This window comes from Pseudorasbora parva, chromosome 15 (assembly GCF_024679245.1).
Source record: "Pseudorasbora parva isolate DD20220531a chromosome 15, ASM2467924v1, whole genome shotgun sequence".
NCBI classification, from domain to species: Eukaryota; Metazoa; Chordata; class Actinopteri; order Cypriniformes; family Gobionidae; genus Pseudorasbora; species Pseudorasbora parva.
Genome location: NC_090186.1, coordinates 25,043,329 through 25,068,668, shown reverse-complemented (window position 1 = coordinate 25,068,668; position 25,340 = coordinate 25,043,329). Strand labels below are relative to the sequence as shown.

The 25,340-nt window shown below is 36.4% G+C and overlaps 1 protein-coding gene across 1 annotated transcript; it reads left to right on the top strand.

The window, feature by feature from the left end:
- On the top strand, positions 1 to 25,167 carry itpk1a (inositol-tetrakisphosphate 1-kinase a). Its single transcript, XM_067417458.1, has 11 exons — positions 1 to 314; positions 473 to 569; positions 2,994 to 3,018; positions 7,464 to 7,589; positions 7,672 to 7,789; positions 12,791 to 12,889; positions 13,065 to 13,105; positions 16,279 to 16,444; positions 21,213 to 21,280; positions 22,340 to 22,502; positions 24,110 to 25,167. Exons 2-11 carry the CDS (start codon positions 475 to 477, stop codon positions 24,409 to 24,411), a joined length of 1,203 nt encoding a protein of 400 aa, XP_067273559.1. The 5' UTR covers positions 1 to 314; positions 473 to 474; the 3' UTR covers positions 24,412 to 25,167.
- Positions 25,168 to 25,340: the final 173 nt, after the last annotated feature.

The following is a 25,340-nucleotide window of genomic DNA, read 5'->3' as shown; positions in this document are numbered from 1 at the left end:
TCAACATTGCATCGCTAATCGAGAGCATGGCTAAGTAATGGACTGACCATTTGGATATAAGGTTTCCACATATTAAGTCAGAAAAGGGACACGCGCCGGTTTATTCTGTGATGTGTCATAATGTGTTTGTTATGTCGATACGTCTTGCTGTCATATAAATAATGTGACGAAGTTGTCATAAAATTGAACAACTATTTAGACTGAGGGACAGGCATTCTGGAGGACACTAGCCATTCTGGATGGACTATTGACGACAGTCTAACGAGACCCGTAACTGATCAGAGCGCATTAAATCAGCACATTGATTCTGTCAGGTAGGTTCCATTCGTAAGGAAATTTTCGGTGTTTTTTTACATGAACCACCAAACTTTTCCTGCTTTTCTTATAGATCATAATACTTAAACACCTGCTGGTCGATTTCTTTATTAAAACACTGCATATGGACTGACATGACATCTCTCTCTCTCTCCAGAGATGCAGACGTTCGTGAAAGGAAAGAGAGTTGGATACTGGCTCAGCGAGAAGAAGATTAAAAAACTCAGTTTCCAGACCTTTGTGGATTTGTGCAGGTGTGTAAAAGCGCATCTCAGCGCCAGTCTGTACAAAATGCATATGGCAAGTCTTATAATCGTTCAAACTAGCCTACCCAGCTAGCAAAAAAAGAGGAGTAAGTTATGCAGAAGTGACCAGGCTTTTTAAATATCACCAACCTTAGTGAGTTTAATAATAGCTACTATTCACTTCGGAATAATGTGCGTTTCATTTTTGCTGGCACATATTTACTTTTTAACTATTCACGTGGTGCTAGTAGCAGCTATTTCCTTATGAGTTAGCCTACAATCTATCCTAAATGTGACTGACTGGTAATGTTTCTTATCTCGCTTGTTGCAAGTGCTTTTTTTACTTGTTATATTTCAATTAGAATTCTTGCTAGTAAGAGAAAACCACTAGTAACAATTGAATACATACTAGCCTATAAAGAGCTACTTGCACCTGTATCATTGCTGCCAGGAAAATTGGGATACTTTTTAAATAGTTGAAATGAGACATAAAATGAAGGAGAAATATTTAAAGATATGTTCAACTGTGAATTATATTAAAAAGTGTTAAATAAAAATAAATAAAAACATTTTCACTAGTGGTCTCAGACTTTTGGACCCCTGACAATTGAATCTCTTATCTCTTAAACACAAAAAGTTGTAAGTAATAATGGAATGGTTATTTGATACCGTTGTGATGACTAGTATCTAATAAATAGTTGCTAGCCTATGATTAAAAAAGAGTAACTTTTTGGATCGCTTACAAGACAACTAATACAAAATAATAATAATGCTAATAATATAAAATATATACTGGTTAGTTTTAAAGAATACATGTTAAAACTGCTGCCTTTTTATTATCAAGCTAAGATATTTATTTAACATAAGTGTATAGAGTTTATACAGTATGTATGACTTACACATTTAGTTATAGAGAATTCAAACAAGTAAGTGGGGCTTATAGAAAAAATGTTAGGATATAGGAAACATGACTCATCTCAACTCCTCATGTCCGTTTGCCTCATCAGTCACCAGCACAGTCTGTCACTTTACTGTATCAGTAAATGTAATACAAACTCATGACATATAAAGCTGTTTCTTCACTATGGCTCACTGTCATCTCTATTCAAGTTTTCCCTTCAGTGAACAATCTTCCCTCAAAAAAATGTAAATGTAACTCTCTTCCTGAAATCCTCCACCCTCCCCCAGTAACCACTACTTCAACGGAAGTCAGTATAGATTTGAAATGTACCACACTGCACACATCATATGACATTTTCAATCATAAAAACATGGATACCCTTAGTAAACTTGGTCAATCTATCAGTCATTTGCTATTCGAGGGAGTCCCTGCTCCTGATTTTTGCGAGATTGCTTATTTTTTTTAAAAACTAACTTATACCACTGTCCTGGGATTCTCATAATTAGATGGCCATAAAATCGTCTGTGGTGTTGTTGGTCATAAAAAGACAAAAGCCTGAACAAAGTTCATCGGTTACCCGGATAAGCACCAGGTAGTCGGGCAGTCTTCAATTCCACAGACTTAGATGTAACATTGCTTGCATATCTGTGTAGAGTCCATTCATTCCTAAGAGTCTCAGCAAGATTGTACCTGTTACTTTACTGATTCAAAGCTAAATCATGTGTTACCTAGGTTATTCAATTTCACACTGCATTGTCATCAATATGGCTGTAATGTTCTGTTTGCTAAGGGAGGCACTGGACATGCCTTAGATGTGTATCTGTATAGATGGCGTATTGTGCCATAGGCTACATGACATTTCTGAGTGAACGTTATGCATTCTTGAGTTTTTGTAACGTGATCTTTCTTTCATGAGTATGTTTTAGCCTACAGATAACCGGTTTGCAGTGGGATTTTACATAAGCTTGTGCAACTTGTTCAGTGATTTGTTATTATTTCTGACTGGCGTATTTGTCTTGGGACTTCTTTAGACAGACTAAGATGTTTGCACCTAGTTCTGAGGATTTAGAAACAAACTACTGACTCGGCACTTCTGATAAACTGCTTCATAGTGTGTCATTTATTAGGTTTGTCAGCTGTTGAAAACAATGTGCGCTTATTGTTATTTTTAGGGTCTTTTTAACTCATGAATTTGCAAAAATACAGAAATTCTAAAAACTCAAGAACTGATCAGTCAAACACATTGTTCGTTATATGTGTTGTCTGGAAATTAATTTTAAGTATGTGTGTGCGTATTTGTTTGTCATGCTTTCATGTTTTATGGAAAGGTCCTATTTGTGTGAGAAACAGCTGTCCAAAGCTAAAGATTTGTTTATTGTTGAGTTTGTCTTGAATTTGTCTTGTTTAGTGTCGGCTTCCTAATAATTTGTCTCATTGTGAAGTTCTCATTATTCCAAATTCAATAAATGTGGTTTATTATGCAAGTCAACAATATAAAATATTCATTGTTTGTTCCTATTTTTTCCCCCCAGGAAACAAGGCATAGAGATGATCCAGGTGAGGGGCCCTTTTGACATTTTTCTTTCTTTTATATAGCTTTTCCATGACACAAAAAGCCTGTCCATTAATGTGAGGTCGGTGCCAAAATATGTTGTCAGCTTCTATTCTAAACCTTACAAACGTGCCTTTCATTGAATGAAAACGAAGCTGTTTTGCCTGGGGTAGCTTCATTTGAAAATATCACCATCAGAGTGTTACATGCTATTGCTGTTACGTGCATTGCATTACTAGACAAATATTTAGTCTCCTTTATATGCCGTAGGAATTCTACTTTTTTTCATAATAACAATGCCATATTATTAATGCCCATACTTTTATCGCATGAAATTTTTTTCTGGCTCTTTTTCTTATCTGTGCCATTGAATAAATGCCAGTAAAAACAGCTTATAGAGTCTTTTTTGTGTGTGCGTCAAACGGTTCTCAGCCAGGGCCTAATATAGCCTAACATAACAGAAACTTAAGTTTGCCTTTATACAATTGCATGGAAATTGCACTGATTTGCCTTTTCTTGGCTAATAGTTTGTATCAGGCTGATCAGTCTAAGTTGGAGCATTGCCTTAATAGATTATATTGTATGTTATTTTTTCGCGTATCAGTTAGTAATTCTATAAGGACGTGTTGAGGACATTAGTGCAGGATAGCAGAGTACACAGAGGTCCTTAAGTCTGGCATCTGTCCTTGCTTAATCTAGCGTACCAAAAGGTCAGTGAAGACTGAGGAGAGTTTTTTGGAGAGTAGGCAAAACCCCGTCCGTCCTTTTTGATAACAACGACAATGTAAATGTAGTTCTAGTAAAGAACAACTGGCTTTGTCAGCTACTAGAGTATTGTATTTTTTGTCTAAATTTGGGATTTAAAAACCTATTTAAACCTTCGTGTTTAAAGGAGACATTTAGGATATGTTCAAATGTGAATTGTATTCAAAAGTTTTAAAAAAATATTTTATTAATAATTTTTTGTACCCAAAAATGAAATTTCTGTCATCAATTACTTACCCTCATGTCGTTCGACACCCATAAGACCTCCGTTCATCTTCAGAACACAAATGAAGATATTTTTGTTAAAATCTGATGGCTCAGAAAGACCTTCACTGACACCAATGTCATTTCCTCTCTCAAGACCCATTAATGGCACTAAAGACGTCACTACAAAGCCCATCTCACTACATTGGCTCTACAATAAGTTTATGAAGCGATGAGAATAGTTATTGTGCATTAAAAAAACTAAATAACGACTTATATAGTGATGGGCCGAATTCAAAACAAAACTTCGAACTGTTATGAATCAGCGTATTGATTCATGATTTTTTACACAAAAAACTATTCTCGTCACTTCATAAAATTATTGTAGAACCACTATAGCGTGATGGGCATTGTAACAATGTCTTTAATGCCTTTTATGGGTCTTGAGAGAGGAAATGACATTGTGGACATTGAGGCCTTTCTGAACCATCAGATTTCTACAAAAATATCTTCATTTGTGTTCCAAAGATGAACGGAGGTCTTACAGGTGTCGAATGCCATTGGGGTAAGTAATTAATGACTTTTCATTTTTGGGTGAACTAACCCTTTAAATTAGAAAAATGCTAAATAAAAACATTTTCACTAGTGGTCTCAGACTTTTCGACCCCTCGGAATCTAATGCTTTATTTTGGAGTAAATGACTGGCTCTTTGTTGTACTGTTTTTAGCCGACACATGAAGACAGTATTTGCGCATTCCAGTAGAACATGCCCTTGTCAACCATGTTTATATTGTGGTGGCCCTGAGATACGTAAGGGCCTCTTATAACAAACTAAGTTGTTTGAAGTGAAAATTAGGTGTAGATTTGCTTGCAAGCATAGAACTCAAGGCATATCATTGGTTCGAAAAAAAGGATGTTTATGGACAAACATTGTTTTGCCATTGAAAGTGCATTAGTCACCTTGTTTTATTTTGGGACTTGCATGTGAAGGCTGGTAGACTAAACCAAGGTTCTTGTTCCTTCATTTTGGTCCTTTACTAGAGTCAGACCCTTGTCAGTGAAGCTGTCAGGATGAGTGAAAACCTGAGGGCTTTTCTCCACTCTCAGGATGCATAAAAAAACTGTTTGCTATACAGCATGTAGGGCGTGGATACCAAAGAGAGCAAAGAATGGACTTTAACCTCTTTACATACAATAGGCTACCCAGCTGCACCCAGTCATAGATTTGATATGGTCTCTAAAGTACTTAATCTAGCAATATCAGTCCATGGGTTAATCATTTTAAACAGGGGGAGTGTCATTAATTTGATTAAGATAATGTGATCATTAAGTCACTAAAAGCGGTCATGGGGAGATCACTTCATATCATCACTTATTTGAAATTATTTGAATATCTCAAATGAATTTCTGCCTTCTCTTGTAAGCCTGTCCTACTTTGTTTATTAAACTATTTTATAGGTTCATAATATATAGTTAAACAACTGCAGTTATAACATGTCACCACAGAGATAAGATAATTACAGAAGAACATATACCCACACTCGTTTTAAAAATATAATAGCTGAGGGTCAGGAGAGTGACAACATATTCTTATTACAATTATAAATGTAACATTTTTGATTATTTTTATATTTGATCAAACATGTGGAGTTTTTTAATGTTTTGAACGAAATATCTTATAACCAAGGCCGCATTTATTTAATCAAAATACATAATATTGTTAAATATTACATTTAATATAAGTTTTCTATTTTAATATATTTATTTTCACAGGGCCCATCAGGAATTGTTCTAATAGACTGATTTGGTTTGTTTAAAAGAACATTGTTTATTTGAAAAATAAATATTTAGTAATATTATAAATGTATTTACTGTCATTTTTGATCAATATAATGCTTATAAACAAAAGTATTAATTTCTTTTAAAAAAATCTTACTGACCCCAAAACTTAAAATGGCTGTATATATGCATATTATATATTTAAATGTATATATTTATATTTATATATATTTATAACATTTTCTTTTTTACTCCCTTTTTACTTGTGTATTGTGGCCTGGGACTCGTAATTATTTTAGCCACTCAGAAATCAATTTTGAAAGAAACTGACATTTCTTAGGACTTTTTGTTTGTCGTCACCTCCTTGGTTTATACTTAACTTGGTGTAATGTTGGCGTGCCCCTCACTGTTTAACAGAAGTTAACAGCCAGTTATATATTTAGTTTTTCAGGAAGAAGTCTGTTAAATGGGGAGTGGAAATAGAAGAATGATAACAGCAAAGCAAATAAGTCTTCAATATTTCCAACAAGCAATAGCTTTTTGCCTGTTTGAAAAGCTACTTTTAAATGCTAAGACAACATTAATGTGATGTAAGGCATGGCTGTCTCATGCTTGATGATGTGTGTATCAGCTGAGTATCCATTACAAAAAGGAAGTAGAGGGGTCTTCTTTCTGAATTTTGTAATGTGTGGAATCTGTGTGTCACTTTCTGTGTCATCTTCTTCATTCTTCAAACTGTTTTCACAAATTGTCACAATATAATGTTTCCAGACATTGTCATCTGAAACAGAGACATTTAGAGAATAAGCCCCTTAGGATTACCGATGTCTCTGTTTCTGGGGGGCCGCGCAGCCCAGAGTTCTTTATTTGGTGCAGCCTTTGAAAGAGCAAATCTGGACTAGGTCTAAGTATTTTAAATAAAAGTGCACTTAGGAATGCCCAAATCCCCTTTTAACTGCCTAGGTCATGTACGAATGCCTCTGACGTCTGATGAGAACAGTTGTGGTCTGATCCAAAATAAATATTTTCTCATCCCCAAAGGTTAAACCCAAAGGGACCACATGTGCTTTGTGCCCCAAGCAGCCATTCTCAATGTTGGCGACATGTAAAGCCTACAGAACACTTTGTACTGTCTGTCATACACCGGAATTGTAGATTGTTCTTGTACTATTACTATCTTATTTATTAATCTGAATTATTGTGAATTTAGCTTTCTAAAGTCAGTCAGAGTTTGGTAAATTATTTTCCGTTTCCTTGTATCTGAGAGTCACATCTATGTACATATAGGGGCTGTGTCTTATAAACAGGAAACAATCCACAATCTGGTTTGGCTGTCACTCTAGAATTGACTTTAGTTTAGCAGTTGCGTGACAGCACTCCCTCACACCTCACACCTCACATTAGCATCACATCATACATGACGTGAAGAACAAATACATGGGCATTTCGTCACCTCCCCCCCCACCCCCCTCGAGCAAACACAAGTTTTTGTGGAAAAACTGGAATTTTTCAAAATGCAGGAATGCTTTCAACATGTTCAGCTGACTGCTTATTATCATACTAGTTTTCTTACAAATAATACTTAGTAAAATACAAGAAACACGCCTGCCTATATATTGACCTACAAATTCTTCCAGAGGGTAATTGCTAAGAAATGCCTTTTTTGTTTACTGAGCTCTTTAACCCTGTTCTCCCTGTCTAGCTGGATCTGAACCAGCCAATTGAGAAGCAGGGACCCTTTGATGTCATCATACACAAGCTGACTGACCACATTGTTGATGCTGACCAGAATGTCGCAGAATCTGTGCTACTTGTTCAGGGTGTTCAGGTAACTAACCAAATCAACTCAAGTAGCCATAAATCTGTCATGCTTCAATCATTTATATGAATTTCTATATGTATTTGTCCAGGACTACATAGATGCTCACCCTGAAACCGTGATTCTGGACCCTCTTCCAGCCATTCGTACCCTGCTGGACCGATGCAAGTCATACAAGCTAATCCATAAAATTGAAGACGACATGCAAGGTCTGTCTACAGCACAGATGCACAAAAATACATGTATGTGATGTAGGGATGTGACGGTGAAAAATGTTCCCGCCGGTTAATCGACGTGTGACAACATCGGTAATACCGATATCACCAGCAGGGGCTTTTAGGTTGCTAATTCGAACCGGAAGTATAATGCGCACGACCGCTCGGGCATTCGTGATGAGGAGCAGTGTGAGTGTTTTCAATTCATTATGAGAGTTAAGCTTCCATAGGCATGAACTGAATACGGCTTCAGCATAAGAATAAAATTGTATCGTATTTTACTTTCGGTTTAGAATTAGCACCCGTTCGCCATTTAGGAGGAATTAAATCTGTCTCCTGCTTCTGATCTGCGCTGCTACTCTTGTCCAGCTCATGCTGTATTAAGCAGACACATTCGGTTTTTAATTGTAGAGCTAAATCATTTTATTACTATAAAAAAATCAAAACGACGGTAGGGGCGGTGCCATGGTGGGCAAGTGACGTAAACCGGTGTTGTGTCTAAACACCAGTAACACCGACAACACTGATTATCGCAGCAAGCCTAATGTGATGTAATCACGCAAAGTACAGCTGTGCTAAATACAATTATTAAAGATGGGCAATCCATTCACAGTGGTGTCCACTATTTCAGATAAGCCTGCCCACAAACGGTATGTAAAGAGAGTACAAATTGTGATTGGTCACTTTACATATCAGTTAAACATGCTCTTTCCATTTAAGTGGGCAGGAATAAGCTGGATATGGACTAGATCAGTGACAGCCTTTCCACTAATTCTAAATGTTTTTAAAGGGTTCTATAAGCCAGGCCTTTAGATCCTCCTTTGTTCTTCAGGGGTGAACCATCACGGGGAGGGCAGGTTTTTGCCTTTGCATAGGGGAAGTGTGAGGCTTATGGAGGGCTTATGTCCTAAAGCTGCTGAGTCGTTCATTCTTTGTGCTGCTTGCACGCTGCATTCACCGTCCACAGAAAGAACAGGAGGCCCGTCGGCTCACTACAAGCCAACAGAATCACCAGCTATGAGAATGGCGTAGTGCCTAAGGAATTCTATCACAATCTGTATTCATTCAAATATTCAGCCTAAACATTTACACACACACACTGCCGTTCAAAAGTTTTTCATCGTTAAGATTGTGATGTTTTTAGAAGAAGTCTCTAATGCTCACCACGTGTTCATTTATTTGATTAAAAAATACAAAAAATGATTCATTTTAATATTATTAAAATGTAAAATATCTGATTTCTTTAAGATCTTCTCCCCCCCCCACATACAACATATTCAACATTGATAATAATTATAAATGTTTCTTGAGCAACAAATCCTCATATTAGAATGATTTCTGAAGGATCATGTGATACTGATGTAGTGATGCGGAAAATTCAGCTTTTACATCACTAAAATAAATTACATTTTAAAATATATTAAAATAGAAAATAGTAGATTTATTCATCAAGGATGCATTAAATTGATCAAAAGTGAAGACATTTGTAATGTTACAAAATGTCCTATTTAAAATAAATGCTGTTCTTTTGAACTTTCTATTCATCAAAGAATCGGGGGGCTACACACCTGTTTTTCAACATTGATAATAATCATAAATATTTCTTGAGCAGCAAATCATGACATCAGCTTTGCATCACAGAAATAAATGACATTTTAAAATATATTAAAATAGAAAACATGTTATTTTACATGTTAATAATATTTCACAATAAAACTTTTTTGTTTATTTTTTATTTTAATAAAGTAAATGCAGCCCTGGTGAGCACAAGAGACTTTTTCTAATAACAATACAAATTTTACAGATTGAAAACTTTTGAACAGCAGTGTATGTATTTACAAAAATATACTACTGTTCAAACATTGGAGTATGTAAGAGGTCTTTTATGACTAAACTTGCATTTATTTGATCAAAAATACAGTAAAATAGTAATATTATGAAATATTATTTCATAAATGGTTACTGTCAACTTAATAACTGTTTATATTTTAATATGCTTTAAAATTTAATTTATACCTATGATGGAAAAGCAGAATTTTTGTAAAAAAACGTGGAAGAAAAAATCAGGATTGCTTGATTAATAGAAAGTTCAAACCTACGTACAGCATTTATGTGAAAAAAATTTTTGTGTCACTTTTGATCAATTTAATATACATCCTTACTAAATAAAAGTATTTATTAAAACAAAATTTTAATGAATATCTCTAATGAAAATTTAGTCTTTTTTTATTTTCATTATAATATCTGGGTCAGACAGTTAATAAATTACAATGACCATGAATTATAGAATATATTATTTGGCTTGTCCCTTTTCCTATAATGACAGCCACAATCAAGCTGCATAAACTCCACAAGTTTGATTAAACCCTGATAATGATATTTAAATAGCTTCCACAATTGTTCAGGGAAAAATCTCTTGTATTTAGGTCAGAGAAGCCGATGTTGTCCAATCGAAACCATATCATCAATGTTCTCTCGAGAGACGTGTGGGTAGAGGAGTGTCAGCTGAATGTTAGTGTGAAGTTAACCATCCGCCTTGGTGCTTCCCCTGTCTCTAAGAAAGAGACGACTCTGTTTAGGATACAAAGGGAGTGGCTATTTTCTCGGGCCCATTCACCAGGCAACTGCCTCTATGGCTATTAGCTTATGAAACAACACTGCAAGGAACTCTGGGAAAAGAAAGATAACAGCTCATATACCCTCTGTATTACACAAGATTCCTTTTGAAATAACTAAATTGCCCAATACATGCATGTTTGGTTCTATCAGCAATTGCCATCAATCACTGACTTTGTTAAATTAGACACATTTTTCCATGAGCTAATGGAACGCTAGTCCATATGATTAGATGACAACAAGCTATCGCGGTAATGTTTGAATCTAAAACAAGTACGTGACTTACATTTATGTTCTTAGTCATTGGATTTTCAGTAAAGCTCAACACTATTTTGAGTTAATATTGAGTCAGTTAACTTAAACATGTGGCTTAAAATGAATCATAATCAAACCATATCCCCAAAAATTCATACTCATATCACGAGTTCACTTTAGTTTATCTCATGTATAATTGTCACATACCACATTGCTGTGTTCAGCATTTGTGGCTGCTTTTAAAGGTTACTGCCTGGTTGATCAAATGGATTCAAGTTCCTTGTCTAATGTGAAATGTGATGCTTAATATCGCTGCGCTGCATTTAGACACTCGACAGAAAAGGATTGTTTTTTGAGGGGCTATAAATAGACTGCACTTTCACTCTTGGAAAAGAAGCTGTTTATACGATTTAATTAATGGTTGCAGATCAAAAGAAGGCTGAAAATTCACAGATACCTCAGCGGTTTAGTTTGCAATGTTTCCATGGATTCAGTTGTAATATTATCCTGTAGAAAGCGTCGTCATCACTTAAAATGTGTGTAGGCTACACATCATTAAGATCCCCATACAAACTTAGTGTCTACAGTGATTTATGCTCAGGGCGTGCTGGTTAATCTTGTCAAGATGTTGTCGCCTGGCCTGTTAGAGAAAGTGAGATGAAATCAAAACACATTGGGAAAAACAACTGGGGATTTAATACACCACCTTGTATTTCTGCCAGACCTTTACAAACAAAATCAGACAGAATCAGAGTGGGCCAAACATGATCAGGCCCATAAAGGAGATTTCTTGACATTGACAACACACTTTCTGTGTTTAAATCTTTGTGTTTCAAATTTTTATGTCTTTATATATTTTAAAACATAGTTTCTAACTTAATCCTAGTAATACTTTTCAGTTTTTAGATTTTCATAAAAGTGTTTAAATATGTTTCCATGGTACAAAGTTTTTTTTTTTTTTTTTTTTTTTTTACAAATATCATAAATCATTCATTATACATTTATAAATGTTATACGTTTTTGGAGAGACACACAATGTGAAATTTAAAGGGATATTTTACCCAAAGATGAAAATGATCCCATGATTTACTCCCCCTCCTCAACCCATCCTAGGTGTATATGTCATTCTTCTTTCAGACTAGAGTTATATAAAAAAAAGTCCTGCTAATTAAAGCTTTACAATGCCAATGAATGGCAGCCAAAAATGTTAAGCTCAAAAAGTACATCCATCCATTATAAAAGTAATCTAAACCCATCGATTAGCTTCAGAAGGCCTTTATTAACCTCCAGAAGCCGTATGGAGTACGTTTATGAGAGATGGGTGCACTTTTTGGGCTTCAAATTTTGGGCGGCCATTCACTGCCATTATAAAATTGGAAGAGCCAGGACATTTTTTTTAATAACTCTCATTGTAGTTGTCTGAAAGAAGATAGTAATAGACACCTAGGATGACTTAAGGGGAAGTCATTTTCATAAATCATGGGGTCATTTTGGGGTGAACTTCCTTTAGTAACCTTGTCATGTCAAATTATCTGATATTGTTAACTTTGATTTGTCCTAAATAGGTTTTTCAAATATTAAACAGGGAAAGTTTGTTTAAAAAATATTGCAAATAATAGTGATAAAATGTAATTGGGTAACACTTTAGAATAATGGTCATTAGTAGCATTAGTTAATGTATTAACTAACATTAGCTAACCATGAGCAGTACATTTGTTACTGTATTTGTTCATCTTTGTTAATGTTAGTTCATTAAAATACAGCTGTTCATTGTTTGTTTGTTAGTTCACGGTGCATTACTAATGTTAACAAGATTTTAATAATGTATTAGTAAAAGTTGAAATTAACATTAACAAAGATAAATAAAGGCTTTATAAGTGCAGTTCATTATTAGTCCATGTTAACTAAAGTAGTTAACTACGGTAATGTTATCTAATGACCATTATTCATAAGTGTTACCTGTAAAGGTATTGAAAATATATATTATTATTTTATTATGTATTATTATTTTTTATATAAAGTTTATGCTAAACAGCTTAATCAGAATTTCTTTATATAAATGAGTTTTTTCTCTATTAAGTGGTTGTATGTATGAAATGAATTTTTAATGTTTGTTTTCTGTAGATGACCGAATCTGCTCACCTCCATTCATGGGTCTCAAGAATGAATGTGGCACTGAGACTCTGGAGCAACTCCACAAACATGGAATCACATTTCCTTTCAGTAAGTTTGTAATTTCAAATCAGCACTAATCTTCATGACAATTTACATATGCATCTCGTTCTGAACTGGGTTTTCTCTCAACAGTCCATTTGACTTCAAATGAGCTGTTTCCTATATTTTTGCTCATGTGTACTGGAGCGACACACATTTTCACACTATTTCTGTTTGATTGCAGTCTGCAAAACCCAGGTAGCTCATGGCATTAACTCCCATGAGGTAAGAGGACACACACCCCAGACTTTACTCTTCTGTAACCTGCTCTATTTTTCATATCTCTTACGTAACAAGTTACAGATAAGTACTGTAGACAACAGTGTTATTCAGATCTTTTACATAAGAGGTGCTACATGGGGTTAGTTAATCATTAATTTCTAACATTGAATGGTGTCTCATTAAAATGATTAATTTTGGGCTTGAGTATCACAACTTTTGACGCAGAATTTATAATTTAGTGAAGTTAGAGCGCTGAAGAAAGTCCTATTTTTGATACTTTTTAAAATGTATTTGTTTGTATCTCAACGGTCACATTCCCTCCTTAGGACCCTAGTGAAAAATAAATAAATAAATATATATATAAATATATATATATATATATATATATATATATATATATATATATATATATATATATATATATATATATATATATATATATATTTAAAATACATTCATACTAAGTATAGTAAAAGTCAATTTAAACATTTACTGACATACCGCTTGGGACTTACTGATGTAAATATTATAATTTAACTTTATTCTTTATTGCACAATGCACATTTCTTATAGCCTAGAAATCTAGACGCACCCTAGCGGCAGGAAATCTAATCTGCCGCGAGTGTCATCTAGCAACTCTCAATACCTTCTGAGCTGTAAAACCCAAACTCTGGTCAGGCCAATCACATCGTGTATAGAGTCGGTGGGCGGGGCTTAACATAATGACGACAGGGTTGGACTTGCATGCTTCTAGTAAACACAGAGACTGGCGAACGGCGGTCTTTCGAATCAGCTTTGACCGCGACTCTGAAAGACTTGGAGTTAAGCTTTTCTCTGAGAAAAGAACAAAGAACGGCACTGAAGTCCTTCTTAAAGCTACACTGTGTGATATTTTCCCCCATCTAGTGGTGAAAAGGTATATGACCATCCAGTGAATAATAGTTTCTGTTCCTCTCAATTTTGATTTCGTTTCAACTCCTACGGTGGCCGATTTAGTCATGGCTTCCAGTTCGACCTCTTGAGTGTTGCTTCAAGTGATGAGGTTACTTTTGAAAACTATTTTAATTTGCACTTATTTAATTTACCAAATTATCTATGATCAAATTAATCTATGTAAAATGAATAATAGTTTTATGTTTTCGTTATTTTTACCATTTCATTGCTAATATCAGCTATCAGGTTTCCAGACGAATGCAAGCTAATCTTAGTAAAGTAACTTTTATCAGTGCTATCGGTATTCTGTATATTGTACGACATCACTAGTGTAAGGCAAACAAATTATAATGCAATTAAAATATTAATCTCATGTTATCCGTCATAGAACACGGATTTATGTTATAAGGTAAACAATACTTTTTCATCATTGACGCGAGGAAAACTATTCTAGACGTCGTTCTAGTGTTATGCACAGCACATCATGATATAATTAGCCAAGCAACAATAAAACTTCCAATATACACAAATAGGCTGAATTAATATTACCTGTCGAGAAGAAAGCAGGCAACGTCGGCGTTCTTTTTAAAATCGTTGCTCCTCATGAGCTCTTTCCATCTTGGAAAGGCCACTCCAATAAATACTTTTGTCTTGTTGATTTGCCTGTTGCCTTGCCGTCTTAATTCTCTTTTCCGCTTCCTTGGCGACTCTGATACATATCCTGCAATGTTACTAGGTCCCCGACCTGGGTCGAATTCGGTAATCAATTCCGGGATGTGGTTGCTTTCACACAGAAGGCGACTCGGCAATATTCCGGGAATATTGCGGGTCCGACGTGCAGTGTGAAAGGGGCTTAAGAGTGATCCTCCATCTACATATAGCAGCCTCAAGCAATCCTCCTCTTCATATTTGAGATTCGACACAGTGCCATTGAGTGTAAAAACGCGAAAAGCGAAGCTTGAATTTACGGGTATGTCCCTCTTTGGCAAATGTACTTTCAAGATGGAGGAGCAACATGGCGACCGCTATCCGAACCCTCACCCATATGTATTTTCAATGGTTTATTATAAAATTACGAGAATACATTATTACTTGAAATAAGTAAATATACATTAATGAGCACATATATTTTCGAAAGAACTAAGTGATTTTAGCTAAGAATAAACAAAAAAAGTTACACAGTGTAGCTTTAAGAAGGGAAGATGTGTTTTGCCGACCGGATACAACGAAAGTTTAATCTATCAATGAGCTCTGCTTCACCTTCGTTGCTCTGGTTGGTGGTAGCGCTATCCATTTGCGTGCTGAGGGAGTTTGAAAGACAACCGTTTATCCCGCCCCTCGGATTGAGCCCTGTCAATGGTGAGTTTCCAGACCAAACATCTTGATGTGGGTCTGGCTTGTCAGGCTACATTTCTTAATATTAAGCTTAAAAGTATTTTAACATCACTATTAGTAAGGATAGTATGATCACTGTATAATATCAGTCTTTAAATGCAGGATATTGAAAATGTATTCAAAGTATACTTGTTCCATTATAACACAATCAAATATACTTCAGTATATCTTTAGTTGGGCCATTTAGCAGATTATAAGCATACCAATTTAGTATACCAAAAGTACCATTGCAAGTTATTTATATGAAGTACATACATATGTAAATGTACTTGTAGTATACTTAGCATTAAATAAATGTATTTCAAATATGTTTTGGAATATTTATTTTTCACTAGGTGAAGTGTGATTTTCAGATATCCCCTTCTAAAGAAAGTATCATCACCATAGCTCTCATTACACTAACCCTGCTGTCCCAGTGGATGATTAACAGGGGTGCAGCTTCTGTTGCTATGGTGACCATATCTTTAATTCACAGTGACTAATGTACAGGCAAAGTCTCCGATCACTGGCATTCCTTCAGAATACTGCTTGAAGACACTAGTAACTCTGTTTTACGGTGTTGACAGTGAGGGGTGTACTAGATTAATGTGTCACCATTGACTGCTGAATGACTGTGTTTGTTTAAGCAGGTAGATGGTCATGCATTTTATGACTGAGCGCATAGGTTTACTTAGCTAAAGCAGATAAAAGGAACATACATGGATTGAGGGGGTTTTGGTGTGGCAGGTTTAGTGTTGTGAAAGTACATACATTGGACTTTTCCTGTTTGCTTCTTTCATTTCAAGATCATGTTCATTTATAACCAACCTGCTCTGCATTGTGTTGTTGATTTGGTTTCTGCTCAATAGATGGCCATCATATTCAGTGAGGAAGATCTGAAAGACATCAAGCCCCCATGTGTCCTCCAGAGCTTCATCAACCATAATGCTGTGCTGTACAAGGTGTTTGTAGTGGGAGAGGCCTACAGTGTGGTGCAGCGGCCCTCGATTAGGAATTTCCCCTCTGGACCCACAGGTCAGTTGAGTCGCACCGACATCCCTATGATGGGCGATTCAAAGTATTTGATGTATTTTACTTCGACACTGACGACTCGAGTAATGATGCTGAAAATTCAGATTGATATTTTATCCAAAGCGACTTACATTACATTCAAGGTACACATTTTTACATTATTGTCAGATTTAACATCACAGAAATACATGCCCCCGGTTTCACAGACAAGGTTTAAAGTAGTCCCAAACTTAAAAGGGTACTTCAGCGCTGGGAAGATGAATCTGTTTTTAAACTGGGTCAATAATGTAGTAGAAATGTGAAATTATTTTTTGAATTTGGTGTTTTCTAGACTGAGAAAAGACCGAAAATATATTTATGTGTCATGGGGAAGAAAGACAACCATTCTTCAAGCACTTCTTCAGAGAGCAATCCTTTTATTTTTAATATTTAAAAATGTTTCTGTGCTGCTGCACGTCCCTGTGTGTGTAATAAGCAGTGTATGAGTGTTGTGCCTATAGGCAAATATTACTAACGCGCTGTAACGGTAAGGCAACAGATTGGGGATCGAAATGCAATTTTATTAAGACAATGATCTACAATCGAAGTCCAGAGTACAGGCAAGGTCAAAATACATGCAGGCAGTCCAAACAAACAAACAAACAAACAAACAAACTAACAAACACAACAGGGCAGGGAAAGCAGGCAAGAGAGTAGTCCAGAAACAGGCAGGTGATCCAAAACCAAGAGACAAAAAACATAAGAGAAGGCTCAGAATTGCAGTGATACACTTAACAAGAATTCGCAGTGAATGGCAAAGTGAAAATGGTTTATAGAGGGCTCTCAATATCCCTCCTCGTTTCTTTGCTCCTCCGTCCTCTAGCCTATGACCCTGAAACCGATGGAGCTCAGCTAGCGATAGAACATCTCAATTCTCAAACTGCACCGCGAGGATCGAGGAGTGAGGAGGCTTCCTGAGGAGTCATGAGCGAGGATACACAGGTGTATCCTTTGCGGAAGTGTTTTATCGACTAAACTTCATGCAAGCATTAATTATCCTCCCCCTTCACATCGTGCCACAGTTTATTCATTCTTATTATTATTATCATAATGTTTACATGTACAAGACACAAATGTTCGTTAAAAAATACCTGACAGTTGCAGAACTATATCAAAGCACAAGAAAATGAAATAAACAAATAGAGAAACAAATAGAAACAAATACCATACAACAAATGAATTCCAGTTAATAACTGGAATTTGTTGTTAATAATAACTGGTGATATTAATTAAAATATGGACAAATGTGGTATTTTGTGGAAGTTCAAGCTTACAATATAAATAGTTATCTCTATGTTCAAGAAACTCTATCTCTTATGTTAACTAAATCCAGTGGTGCAGAGTCATCCTTATTCTACGCCGCTTTAAAGTGACGTTTAAGGGAGTGAGGTTATATAATTTCACTTGATTCAATTCCTCCATCCTCACGTCTTTTCCTCGCGTCCTTCCCTCGCATCCTGAAGGGGTGGAGCTAAGGCGCGGGGAAAGGCCAGTGCTGTGTTCCACTCCACTATGTTCACACTGCAAGTCTTAATGCTCAATTCTGATTTTTTGCTCAGATCCGATTTTTTTTGTTTGGCTGTTCACATTACCTTTTAAAATGTGGCCTATATCTGATTCCAGTGTGAACTGTTTGAGGTTTCAAACTAACCCGCAAGTGCAAAAGAACAATATCAATGGCATTAGACACAGCATGATGTTGCACTAAAGTTCGGGAGGTTATGGAGGAAGTAAGCATTTTTGCTTTAATTTAAAAATGTTTGTGTAATGGAAGCCATAACAGTAATGAGCAGGTGCTGAAGAGGAGAAGAATGAAAAGAAAGAGAGCAAAATTGGTTATTTTGGCCTTTTGTCTCCTTCCTTTGGCACTGAAGCCACGTTTTTCTGTGTCCCCGTTCTTTCATTTTGTGTGCTTTTTTTCCAAGAAACGGAGCGGTTACGGTAGGATCCTTCTAGTTTAGTTTGAATTGAAGTATCTCCCCATATACTGATTATGGCTAACACCTCTCTCTCCCTCCATTGACTCGCTTTTAATGTTACTGTCTGTGTCTGTTGTGTCTAGGGCTAACTCGCCGGCGCATAATTGTGACAAATGTCGACATAGATTGACGTAAAAGTCGCATCAAATCCGCCTTGGTTGTTCACACTGCAGCCGCATTGGAAAAAGCAGATCTGGGCTAGATTTGAGTGTTTACACTACCTCTGAAGAAGTCTGACCTGGTCACTTGACCCCCCCAAAAAAATCTGATTTGGATTTTGATCACTTTTGCCTGCGGTGTGAACACAGTGCAGTGTCTATTAGACACGCACTTGCAAACTTCCCTAAGCCCTTCCTCTTGGGGAATCCCCGCCGCCATTTGTCAGATTTAGTGTTAGAAGTGTTCCACTTCGTGAAATGGACAAGGGAAGTTTACTTCATATGTACATGTATATATATGTTCAGGCAGCTTCATATACCACAATGCAACGCAATTGTGACGTCACCGCATATCACGTTTAATTTACCCCACAAAAAACAACTCTATGATATTTTTTTATATTTAAAAAAATATTTAAAATAACCCAAATACATATACATATAGAATGTTGCATTAAACAATTTCGTAAAGAAATAATAAATCAACTCCATAGTGGATTACAAGTGATCAAGGGGTTAGGGCGTTCCAGTTCAGTTCATTGCAAAGTTTCGGCCAGTAGTGGACACTCATGCAACGTAAGTAATGACGCACATCCGAGTGAACAAGACGGAGGGAAGTTCGCGAGTGAAGGGCATATTAGAAACAAACTGGAACACAGCATAGGAAAGGAAACGAGGATGCACAAATAAGAATTGGGAAGCACCCATAGACTGAGGTGATGAGGCTAATGGCACACAGGTGTAAATAATAATTGACTGATGATCAGGGCAAAGGATTGTGGGTAATGAAGTCCAAAGTGAGGATTAGTACTAGGGTGGGAGTGCCCTCTGGTGGCGATTGGAGGGAGCCACAGAGGCTTGATTTGTGACGCGCACTTTAAAGCTGCTGTCCGTAACTTTTTTTATGTTTACAAAAATTATATAATGAGAATGTACAACATGAATCCATTTTCTAAACCGTGTTTTTGTCTTACCCTGAATTATTATGGTACACTTATAATAAGTATTTATATTGGGACTATTTCAGACCAGACTGGTAGGTACCGCTGCAGATGAGCACAGTCCCTGCGTGATCCGCCGTAGACATAAACAGAGAGAAGTAGCTCCGGCTGCAATGTTCTTCCGCAAGACGCATGCAGTTCTGTTTATTAACCACTAGAGTGCAAAAAGTTACGGACTGCAGCTTTAAATAACAAAAAAAATATTGCGCCATTGACTTTAGACCAGGTTTCAGTTGTTCAAAAGCAGTCTATTTCAGTTGCCTCAAAATAGCAATGTGCCAACAATGTGCCTGAACACACCTCATTTTCAGACCAGCAAGCCCATGTGTGCACAAATGGGCGCAAAAACATTTGCTATTTAAACAACTTGGCATAGAATATGAAAATGATAACTGCATCGGGCTGAAACTAGCAAAAAACACTTGCATCGCGCCTGCCGTCGCATTGCGCCGGGTATATGATAGGGCCCTTTGTGTTGATACTTTTCATGTGGAAATAAAGACAAATCTGCAAATTGCACTTTGTGTGTGTCACAGGTGGGACACAAGTTCACCGGGAAGCATCAAAGCCAATAAAAACACTTTATAAGGTGCCGGGTCTAGGGATTTAGACATCGGGTCTCTTTCAGCTAGTTTTAACCACCCACACAGGCCTATATGCTAACAAACTTACTTAGTCTGGAACTTTTTATAAGGTTACCTTATGTTTGAAGCTTTATCAGAAACAAAGTGAGACTGACATTAATGGCACTCGTGAGCATCTCTGTGTGATGGTGAGGCCTCTCAGCCTGTCTCGACCATTCTGTCAACATATGTTGCTGATGTTTAGACCCTTTCACTCTCTTACAGAAAAGTGGTTTATTTTGTCTTTGACGTGGTATTCACTAAATATGCAACTCAAAGCTTTTCTTCTCAGATGTCAGTTAGGTTTGGTGAATTATACTCCCGTTGGACAATCAAAATCACTGTTGCCCAGATTTTGTCATTTTTGTTGCATACACTTTACATACAATAAGGGATTTGGGATTTACTGAATAAATAAAGCTTAAGAGGACAACAACAAAAACGATGAGAACCGAATGCTGAATGTTGGGGTCAGATTTTTTAAAATATCTTTGAAAAAGTAATTAAAGCTACATTTCTTTGAAAGAGTACTAAAAGAATAGTAAAAACGGTAGTATTGTGAAATATTTTTGCAGTTTCTATTTTAATATATTTAATCAAATTCATTTTATAAATGTAATTTATTTATTTGATGCAAAACTGAATTTTCAGCAGCCATTATTCCAGTCTTCAGTATCATATTTGGTGCTCAAGAATGGAAACCATTATATATACTTTTTTTAGTTTAGTTTTTTTTTCAGGATTATTTGATGAGTAGAAATTATTTTAAACAGAAATATTGTGTAACAGTGTAAATGTGTTTACAGTCACTTTTGATCAATGTGTCCGCGCTGAATAAAATTATTAATTTCAAAATATGAAACAAAGATGAAACAAAGTGATGAATGAAACAAAGTTTTGAACAATAGTGTAAAAAGGTTTATAGTCTGTATTTGAAAACTGAACAATTTGTGTTTTTTTAAATCCTATAGACAGGAGAGCAATATCTTTCAACAGTCATCATGTGTCCAAACCAGAGTCCTCGTCTCACCTGACCTGCGTAAGTCAAGTAAAGAGCTAACCCCTTTTCAAGTCAAGAGAGATTATGCTGCTCTTCAACTTCTGCAGACATTTTGTACCGGGAAACACTGAGCAAAATACTTCGATTTAGACAGTCCTGTTAATTTTTTTTTGCAATTTGTATTGAATAATAACCATATGTTCAACAAACATATAGTATACAGGCATTGGCTTGGCTTGCTAAGATGGGGACACTAAAATTATGATTAAAGTTATTCAACACTTGAGGGGTTCCCCCCAGATCTGTTTAGTAAATCCCACTTATTTGTATTGCATATATTGTTAATGGCAGCTAGGAAGATAATTACTGTGAACTGGATGAAGGTGCACGAACCCACTGTGACAGAATGGACACATAGACTGAAACAGATATATATATATATATATATTTGAGAAAATGACTGCAGACTTGCAGTTAAAATCTGACTTTTTTCGACAGAAGTGGGCACTAATTGAAAAATATTTGCTTGAAGGAAATAGAGTTAATAAAGGTTAATGATTGAACTACGCAGATAATGTACTGGTATATGATATATTCTTTGAAGTGCTGTCATGGGCTATTTTCTTTAACTTTGGGTGTTTTTTTTTGTGTGTGGTTTTTTTGTGTGTTGTTGTTGTTGTTGTTGTTGTTGTTGTTTTTTTGTTGTTTTGTTTTTTCATTTATTTACTTTGATTAATATTCTATGTATATGTAATGTAACAGTGTTCTGTTTATAAGAAAAGTTTAATAAAATAAAAAAAGTAAAAAATAAAAAAAGTTATTCAACTAATTATACAAATAAAATTTATGAATTAGGTTTTATTTAATTCTATAAACTATAATACTGATATGCCAACATTGTTGCTATATGATAAATTAAAATGCGCTGATAACATCACTGTTTTCTCCAGTACGACTGAACAGCCAAATCTAATTTTGTTGCAATAGTATCCTGTTTGTCACCGTGAAGCTGCTTTGACACAATCGTGATTGTAAAAGCGCTATATAAATAAAGTTGATTGATTTCATACTATTTGTCCCTTTTCTGGTTTCCTCTAGAGGGACAACATGGAGGGCAAGTACGGGGCACCCCGCAATGATGTCATTCAGAAGATTTCCAGAAGGCTACGACAGGCTCTCGGCATTTCTCTGTTTGGAATTGACATAATCATCAACAACCAGACTGGGCAGCACGCCGTCATCGATATCAACGCATTCCCAGGTACGTGCAGTTCCTCACAATCTTTGAAATGGGTAATATATGTTATCTTTATGCAGTGAACTCTATTCCCACTTTCAAAATTAGAATACATTAACAGACCACATGGTGTCAGTATGGAATAATAAAGAGGCCTTGTCATGCTTGTTAATGTGTGTGTATATATATATATATATATATATATATATAGGCTCTCTCTCTATATAGAACTATATATATATATATACACCTATAATCAGGTATAACATATGACATTTTATAACAAGTGATAACACTTATATAACACTTAGTGGATGGGATATATTAGGCTGCAAATGAACATTTTGTCCACAAAGTTGATTTGAGTGTTAGAAGCAGGAAAAATGGGCAAGCGTAAGGATTTGCGCGAGTTTGACAAGGGCCAAATTGTCACGGCTAGACAACTGGGTGAGAGCATCTCCAAAACTGCAGCTCTTGTGGGGTGTTCCAGGTCTGCAGTGGACAGTATCTATCAAAAGTGGTCCAAGAAAGGAACAGTGGTGAGGACAGGGTCATGGGCCAAGCCTCATTGATGCACGTGGGGAGCAAAGGCTGGCCCGTGTGGTGTGATCAAACAGACAAGCTACTGTAGCTCAAATTGCTCAAGAAGTTAATGCTGGTTCTGATAGAAAGCTTTCCTTCTTTGCTTACCTGGGGAGCACATGGCACCAGGATGCACTATAGGAAAAAGGTAAGCAGGCGGAGGCAGTGTGATGCTTTGGGCAATGTTCTGCTAGGAAACATTAGGTCCTGCCATCCATGTAGATTTTACTTTGACACCTACCTAAACATTGTTGCCGACCATGTACACCTTTTCATAAAACTTCTTTCAGCAGGATAATGCACCCTGCTGCAAAGCAAAAATGGTTCAGGAATGGTTTGAGGAGCACAACGAGTTTGAGGTTTTGGCTTGGCCTCCAAATTCCCCAGATCTCAATCCAATCGAGCATCTGTGGGATGTGCTGAACAAAAAAATCCGATCCATGCAGGCCCCACCTTGCAACTTACAGGACTTAAAGGATCTGCTTCTAACATCTTGGTGCCAGATACCACAGCACATCTTCAGGGGTCTAGTGGAGTCCATGCCTCGACGGGTCAGGGCTGTTTTGGCAGCAAAAGGGGGACCAACACAATAGGATACATAATGTTATGCCTATATACCTGTATATACTATATTGTGACTAAATGAAAAAGAATGTTAATCTCTATAAAGGCATTTTACTTTTAGCTTTACATCTTTTTTCAGCTAACGTCCCAAAGGAAAGTGTAGAACATTTTGAAAGGATGTGAAAAGTACATTTAAAGCCCTTTGTTTAAGAACTCTAATAGTATCTGCAGGCACAGCTGTGTTTGTCGGCTTACAGTATATTGAAAAGCCACCTGGCCTTCCCTCTGCTTGTTGCCATGGTGATCTTGTGTATGTATGTAGCACTGAAATCTCTCGGCGGTACATCCAACAAGTCCCATGACACCACAGGAGTGAGACAACAGATGATATCTTCCATTTATTGATCTGCCTCTCAGAGCATTCACAATCCATTCGCAAACCCATTAACTACTGTAATCTGAAACAACCTTCATTTTTCACCCAGGTTACGAGGGAGTGCCCGAGTTTTTCCATGACCTGTTGAGTCATGTCACCAGCGTCCTGCAAGGTCAGGCATCTAGCGGAGCGGCATGCGGTCATCTGAGAGCGAACGGGATGGCGCAGAGCCCGTCTGTGGCCTGCGGGATGCACTGTGGCCTGCTGGGAAATGAAAGCAGTTGGTTGAAGGACAGCGAGGGGATAAAGAAGGGTCCCCATCAAGGACTGAGTTGCGGCGGCGCTTGCAAGGCTCCAAACTTTCACCAGCATAGCAGATCCAGTTTAGCAGCGGAGACGTCTTCACAGTGACACGGAGTAATTGCATTACTGTTCATAAACCAATTGAACCCTCATCAAAGGGTAGGTATATAGAAAAGTCCTTTGTGCCAAATTTGAATTGTGTTGGAAATGATTACATGTGTATTGATTGTCTTGTCATTTATTTAATGTTTAAAGCAGGCAAATGTATGTGATTTTTTTTTTAATTAATGTTGCACTGAATATATGATTTTCATACAAAAAGGGCTTTGTGGAGGAAATTAAATATATTGTTAATATTCTATTAATGAGATACTTGAAGGGAAAATAAGTGTCAGGATTTGGGGTGTATGGCATTGCACTATTTAAATAAGTATCCAGCTGGCACTAAGGCTTCTCTTCTTGGGTGCATGTTAAATACTGGCCCGTCAAGAAAGCTTGAAGTCATTTAGTGCTGTCTGAAGCATTAATCTGTTAAAAGACAGCAGAAGTTCTGCCTGTTTTTAAAAAGACTGAAGATAAGATTTTTTTTAAGGCTAATCATTTCACATCTAGAGGGCCCGGAAGCAGGTGCTCTGAGATTGTATAGGGTTTATGCATTGTTTGCAAACAAACAAACTTGCATACTAGGGAGAGTTCACCCAAAAATGAAAATTATTTCATCATGTTATTTCAAACCTGTACGACTTTCCTTTGTGGAACACAAAGGAAACATATTTTGTAGAATGTATCAACTATTTTGGTTCACACAGTAAAATTTAATGGGGTTCAAAACATCAGTGAAACTTGCACTGAACAACACTATCATTGTTTGGACAAAAAAAAAAAGCAACTTTTTCAATATAGCACTTTGATTACTAACGACAGTGTTCATTATTGGGTGAAATATCTTCAAAATCATCGCCAAATGTGTTAACTGTGCTATTTTGACAATTTAAGTCTGTTTAATGGTGTGCTCCCAGCAAGCAATAGCTGTCATT

Coding starts and splice junctions, on each gene's coding strand:
- itpk1a (XM_067417458.1), top strand. CDS start 475: ATGCAGACGTTCGTGAAAGGAAAGAGAGTTGGATACTGGCTCAGCGAG. Junction 13,106..16,278: donor ATGGCATTAACTCCCATGAG/GTAAGAGGACAC, acceptor TCTGCTCAATAG/ATGGCCATCATATTCAGTGA. Junction 16,445..21,212: donor TTTCCCCTCTGGACCCACAG/GTCAGTTGAGTC, acceptor TAAATCCTATAG/ACAGGAGAGCAATATCTTTC.